Source organism: Plectropomus leopardus, chromosome 8 (genome assembly GCF_008729295.1).
Source record: "Plectropomus leopardus isolate mb chromosome 8, YSFRI_Pleo_2.0, whole genome shotgun sequence".
Lineage (NCBI taxonomy): Eukaryota > Metazoa > Chordata > Actinopteri > Perciformes > Serranidae > Plectropomus > Plectropomus leopardus.
The window spans coordinates 25,542,522-25,549,582 of NC_056470.1; the positions used below are offsets into that span (position 1 = coordinate 25,542,522).

At 41.8% G+C, this 7,061-nt stretch overlaps 1 protein-coding gene across 1 annotated transcript in view; it reads right to left on the reverse strand.

Annotated features, from left to right (window-relative positions):
• LOC121946467 overlaps positions 1-6,928 on the reverse strand; it is a 33,795-nt gene extending 26,867 nt beyond the window's left edge. The window contains exons 1-6 of the mRNA XM_042491030.1: positions 6,853-6,928; positions 4,090-4,171; positions 3,929-3,997; positions 2,287-3,451; positions 1,908-2,184; positions 95-376 (exon numbers count right to left, since the gene is read on the reverse strand). Of these exons, the coding sequence (XP_042346964.1) occupies positions 95-376; positions 1,908-2,184; positions 2,287-3,451; positions 3,929-3,974 (1,770 nt within the window). The 5' untranslated portion in view covers positions 3,975-3,997; positions 4,090-4,171; positions 6,853-6,928. The remainder of the gene's footprint in view (positions 1-94; positions 377-1,907; positions 2,185-2,286; positions 3,452-3,928; positions 3,998-4,089; positions 4,172-6,852) is intronic.
• Between the last annotated feature and the right edge of the window lie 133 nt (positions 6,929-7,061).

A 7,061-nucleotide genomic window follows, 5' to 3' on the forward strand; every position in this document is an offset into this window, starting at 1 on the left:
GACAAGATATAGAACAGGCTCATCAAAAAATATACTGCCTACACACTTGAATGTTAAATCTCAATGTCTTCATTTCCATGTTGAATATACTAACCTTTGTGGTGGGTCGGCCAACAGCAGCTTTTTTCGGCGGCCGTCCTCTGGGCCTGGGCATCTTAGGAACAGAAAGAGTCTTCATCGTGAAGGCAGCGTGCTGAAGGATGCAGTCAGTGCCACAGTAAACAGAGTCCTGCAGGGCCGGTTTGGAGCACCCCGGTCCGATGCACAGAGGAATAGAGCTTTTCGTCTCCATCTCAGCTTCGGACTCAGGCTCTAGCTTCACAACAGGGGCCTCCACTTCCTCCTTCTCCTCCTCCTCCACCACCACTACAGTCTCCTGAAAACAGAGAACCCTATTTATACCTGGTACTAAAATGTGCCTTGAGTGATCAGATCACAAGTACAGGTGTGTGTGTGAATACACCCAAAGAGGTTGTGCGATATGAGGAAATATATCGTTTCAACATAGAAAAACGTCTATTGTACCATATTATGCTATATTGATTATTTTGTTTGAGTTGTATGATAACGCTTTGCATCCGTTCCTGTGGCCAAGGGGGCGTCTACACAATGCATGGTACCAAAACCAACAAACATGGAGGAGCTGGAGAGCAATACTGAACATGGGGATTCAGCATAAGGCACTGACACAACTGTTGACCACAAGCTCAAGTCCACAGCAAAAACATCAACACATCCGGCCCAAGACGAGCCGGTCCTTCAAAACAATGATTGATTATTTGATTATAACAGTACTCTATTTAACTTTATACTATCTGTTATTTAACATTATAATATTTATGCAACTTTATTTTATGGCAGTAGCTACTTTATTTTTAACTGTGGTTCATTTCATGTTTTTTAATGCAAGCAGTTTACAGTAGTTTAGAGATTTTTAAAAAAGATATATATATATTTATATTAAAAATATTGTGATATTATTTTAATTTCATATTGCCCAGCCCAACACCCGAGTGATCCTCAATGCATCTTGAGGTCTGATCGCTCAGTCAGACCACATACGGACGTGCTCGGGGCCTCACTGGGCCATTGTTGCTGCAGTTACAGAGGTTAGAGGCACATGAATGTCTGCCCGGTCAGCACGGCTAAAGCAGCAGCAGTTGTTAAATGGTCCTAACAAGCTCTCACTGATACAGCAAACTTCAGGGATTTTTGATCTTGTGTGCATGTGTTCCTTTTTTAATCATTCTTTGCTCACTCTCTAAATTTGGACATTGTTGCAGGTACGTGAGTGCAGCACAGGCGAAACTCAAACTTTTAGACCCAGCAAAATGAATGGTTAAGTTTCACTTTCACTGGGCGTCACTGCACTGTGTAGTGCAGTTAATGACAGCATGATATATATATTTCAAAAGTGCTAAAAACTCTATTTGTGGCTGCAGATGTGTTAATTGTGGCGGCCTGCCACAAAAAAAATTCCTCAATAAAAACATGCAGGTGGTCACTCAAGATGCATGTGGAGACACAATCTAAAGCCAGGTGTGAACAGACGGCTTAGAAGCTGTTCACTTATGATCGGATCATCCTAGACGCATGTTAATACCAGGTCTGAACAGACTCAGTGTCTCATTTTAGACCCCAAGAAAAACACAATTTTCAATGTCTATTTCTGCTGACAACCGAATGCAGCACATGGAAAAAAATCGACAAGCCACAGTTTCTCCAGATGTTCTGCAGCTGAGACGCACCTGAGCAGCACTGCACACGCAGGCAGTGTGGCTGCTCTGGGTTGCTAACACTGGTGACAAAAAAAAACCAGGTTCACCGACAAGCACACAGGCAGTGTGTTTCTGGCGTAACTTCTGCAGCCATCTGAGGATCACTGGCAATCAAATCAAAATTCTAACCTTGAGGTCTTGCTGCTGCTGATGGCCTTCCTGTTCTTCACCCAGAGGAGTTGGTGTCGAGCATTCGGGAAAGCTAAGCTCAGGCTCTGGCTCTGGCTCTGGCTCTGGCTCTGGCTCTGGCTGAGGCTCAGGTTGGAGTTGGATTTGCTTCTTTGAAGTGCAGGGGGGGCAGATGTACTCCTCCCCTTTCCTCTCCATCTTCCGGCCCTGCGCCTGAGTGATACCAACACAGTCACCATGGAACCACTCCTGGCAACTGTCACAGCAGATCATGAACCTGGAAACAAACAGCAGTGATCAGGAAGTGAAATTGACAGATGGTTGAGGTATGCAAACCTCCGAAGCCCAAGAGATCTTGTTACCAGAAGTGAGCTTATACCTTTTATCTTGTTTTTGTCGACAGATGCAGTACAGAGCGTTGGGGTCGGAGCCCTCTGTGTCTGATGTGCTCTCTTCTACACACTTATCGTCTTTCTTCTCCTCCTCCACCTCCTCCTCCTCTGGTGCATCATCATACTGGCCAGGAATGACAGCAGTAACCTGGTCTAAATCAGTGTCTATGATTATGCAGTCTAAGCTTGATTGCTGAGCAGGGCTGTCAGAGTTAGCAGATGATAACTCTATTCCAGTGAGGCTGAGTGAATCGTTTTCATTTTCTTCTTCTTGCAGCTGCTGCTCAGCTGGATTAACAAGCACCACCTCATCATCATCATCCTCATCGTCAACAATGTTTGACTGAAGCGCTGCTGCCCTGCCCCTCCCTCTGCCCCTTCCTCTACCTCTTCCCCTACCTCTCCCCCTGCCTCTCCCCCTTCCTTTGGGCCTTCCTCTGGGCCTTCCTCTACCACCTCTCCCTCTAGCTTCTGTGTCAACCTTCCTGCTTTTAGATGCCATCTGCTCTTTAATCTGTAGCAGTGTCATTTCATCACTGTCCTCATCTTGACTAGATATCAACACCACATCATCATCCTCCCCCCCTGCCACATTTTCAGAAACACCAGGCTGCAAGATCTCCATGTCATCGGCTGATTCAACATTATCAGTTTCTTCCATAACCTGTGGAGGAGGGGCCTCGACAGCATCAGGAGCTTCCAAAATGTCAGGGACTGCCAGCTCATCTGACATTTCCAGCGACAAGCCCTCGCCCCCGCCGAGCAGTGAGAAAGCAGTGTGGAAGGCAGACCCAAAATCTTGCCATAAGCTGGGGTCAAGGCTCCCTCCCGCAGAAGCTTCTGATGCTGGCTTGCTTTCCTCTGCTACAGGTGATGATGGGGCGGACCACTCAAGCTCATCTAAAACACTCCTAGTTGTATGAGAAGCTCTCTCGGGGGTGTGGGCTTCTGGAGCAGGCTGGGGTGTCTGGTTGTTTCGACGATTTCTGCCTCTGCGTGTGGGTGGAGGACTGTGGGTTAGGTCTCCGACTTCATCCAAGAACTCTCTTCTAGCGATGGTCGTCCGCCTGAAGCCCCAGGACTTTTTAACCTGAGACATGGTCGGTCTAACACTTGTCTCTCCTCCACCGTCTGACTGGCTTTGCTGTTCCTCTATATGAAGACAGGAACAAACAGGGTTATCAAAAAGAGAGCCAAAATCTCCTTTATGTTCATCCATCATGTCAGCCTCTACATTTAAGCAACATATAGACTGACGCCCAGGTGTGAGGAGCACGTGTGGGTCACTCATTCATCAGTTTTACTCAATCTTTCCTGTTTCTGTTTCAAAATAAAAGCCCTCAAACAATGTTTCTCAATCGAAAAGTATCCCTTAAATTGTTAACATGAAGCCTTCTAAAGAATTATATGCAGAACCGTGTTGTTGACAATACAGTGGCTTGCTCGGCTCTGTAAATTAGTGCAGTATCAGCTTTTAATTATGGCAATACAGAATTTATAGCAGCTAGTAGCTCTCCAGCAGCACTGCAGCAACACCACAATTGTGCAAGCTGCAGCAGTTCAGTGAGGTAACCGTCACACGCTGATAACACATGCAATTTGGCCCAGCCGTAGACAATTGGTTTTTACCTGAATTACTATCATCAGTGACGCTGTTATTTTCAATTGAGTCCATATTGACCTCTACAGTTGGCAAGGCTGTCAAAGAACAAGAAATATAATTGGTTAGTGCACAAGCATAAAGTAATGTGAACTCATTTGATGAGGGATAATTGCAGAAAAACAGGTACCTCTGCAACCAATGAGCAGATGGCTGCCAAAACCTAATTTTCAGGACTTGTAAAGTGTCATTCCACTTCTTTCTTTTTGCACCTGGGCACATTAGAGAGGGAAAACACACCAACACAAAGTACATTAGATTATGAGTCAAAAATAAGCCACAAATGCATACGTCAAAAGTTTAACTTGATTACAAATATTGGGTGCTGTGTGTGAAGGCAGACATGGCCATCTGTTCCATATGAAAAGAAATGCTCATACCAAAGTACACGTACAAATGCGCTCGATTGTCATTTCATTAGGGCCACAGAACTACAACTAATGCATTCTAACACGACAGCCCTGCAATGTATCAAACAGGTTATACTGATCAATTAATACTGAAACTGTTTTTAACAGATGTTGATTCACCTACTGTTGAATTGTAGTTTACTGAGAGCTGTTTCTGATAAGCACCACAAACAGTTACATAACATCTATATACTATCGCATAAGCGAATCCTCTATAGATGATTTTTTTAGGAGTCATAAGCAAGAGCAGAGGATGTCCAAACAGAAAAAAATATTAATGCCATCTTCAAGGGCATACTTGCAAAAGTACGAAAAATATAATGCAAAATCGGTGTCAATTTTTAGCCCATGAAATTAACATTTAGCAAATACTTTATTTTAATAAAATATTTTATAAATACCTACATTCAAACGTGATTTATATACTATTGTGATGCATGTGTCTGTAGTCTAATAATATTAAATAAAAAATATATATTAATTTGTTGCATCAAGAGTGGCAACCCTTCTCACATGGTGCCTTTTGGTTACAAACTCCAAGCAGCATCATTGAGAAAGGGCAAGAAAAAAAAATTAAGACCTTTTTAAAAGAAATTCAAGACTTTGTTCACAAATCTATGAATTTTTAAGGCCTTATTTTTGGAATATTCAATTCAAGACTTTAAAAGACTTTTAAGACCCCACAGGTACCCTGTGGACATCATGCTGCCAGGACAAACAACTGAATAAAAAAAGAGTTGAATTGTGGACTGTCCTTTGTACTTATAGTCAATGCTTTCAAAATAATGGCTCCATTGAAGACACTTCTTTCATAACTCCAATAAAATTGCAAAAAAAAAAAAGCCACTTAGGCCATCATAAAAAAAATTACTGGCTGTTCTTACTACCCCTTTTATAAGTCAAGCTGACTGCGCCTTTCAAGCTTGTCACAGCCCACCCACCCACCCCTCCATCGCTGAGATCCCTCTAATTCCATGAGGTAGGAGAAAACATTGTTTTTTTTAGACAGGCTTTCAGTTAGAATAATCATACATATTATTTATTAACTTTTTATGTTTTAATCCTTGTTTGGATTTTTGTATCTATGCCCTCATTTGGCTTGCTGATGCTGCAATTTAACGTTATCGGCTCTGTGCTGGTTATCAGAGCTATTACATTTTTATTTTTTATGGTGTATTTATTGTGTCTTTAGGGTAAAGCACTTTGTGATTTATATGTGAGTTACTATAAATGATTTTAACTTACTTATTTTTTTGTTTTAAATAAAGTTTAAGTAAAGTGTTGATAAAATAGGTGTCAACCTGAGCATGGTGTGTGTTGTAACTTTGATTTCTCTTTCGATTCATGTCGTTTATCATGCACCGCCTGCCACCATGGAGAAAGGCACTGCTGTGCACGGGGTTTCCTCAGTTCTTCAGTTACATTATAGCCGTCATGAGGGTAGGATAGACTGCAAGGCTATTGTACGATACTGCATGCACTGTAGCTACTGAGCAACTCAGTGCATGTTACTTTGAATTAACAAAGTCAACTTGGAGATTTACTTTTACCCATCTTTCAGATGAAGATGAGAAAGCAAGAACAATTGATCTTGATTAAGATAAAACAATACTGACACTTGACCTGACCATAGAAATATAATAAGTCATGTTATTCTATTTCTATGGGCAGAAGATTTGACAAGTAAAAAGAATAAAATAATATGGTGTATAGCTTTATCTGATGTAGCAGAATTTAGGGTCAATTTAAATTCTATTTCTTCTTAAACCACGTTTAAGAAAAATGACAATAAATCTACCTTGAACATTATTAGAGAGTAAAGGAATGTGAGCCTATCTGCCCATATATTTACATTAGTTAGCTATATGAGTTTATTATGCTGCTTAGCAGTTGCGGGCGTTTTGACGACACTTTATGCAGGAGCACGTGATTAAATGTGCTGTGTTGTGACTACCTAACATGAACCCAAGATGGTTTAAGTTCATATTATTTGTAACGTTATTTACAAAAGCTACTCAGTGTTGACATTATGCAAAGTGTGTTAACTGTTGTGTTAAGGCCGAAATATGTGACCTCCAAGCTACCTTCATGTCTGGTACTCACTTAGCAGAGTCTGCCTTATCCAGACGGTGCAATTATGCAGAGACTCGCCTACAAAAGTGCTAATTATAATGAGGGCAGTCCACAATATCTCTAAACTTTAACAGACGCTTGTTAGCACAACAGAAACGAAACAGTCCTTACTAATGTCACCACAAGGACTCAGTCGGCTGTGAAAGTGCAGAAACGAAACGTCCTTGTTCTGCAACGATGCAAATACTCAACATTGTTCTCTGCACCTAATTTAGCTAACAGCTAGCTGCTACACTACCTGCTAACAAACGTAATGCCCTGAAAAGCTAATTACCTCCGATGCTACTGACAGCAGAATTCAATGGTTCAAGCTTTGTTCATGAACAACGTGAGGAAAACAGTAAGCATACCTTGATTATAAACGATTATTTTCCAGTTATTAATGGATTCGCACGGCTAGCTAGCTAGCACAGCCTTCCATTTTCTCCATGGATGTTATCTCAGGCTTGCTGTTTCGCAATCTCGCGAGATTTACTCACAGGCTGAGAGCGCCGTGATTTCATGCTTTAGAGTTAATCAGTGATCACTTTGTTTCTGGTCATTTCCACAGAAAGAGGAC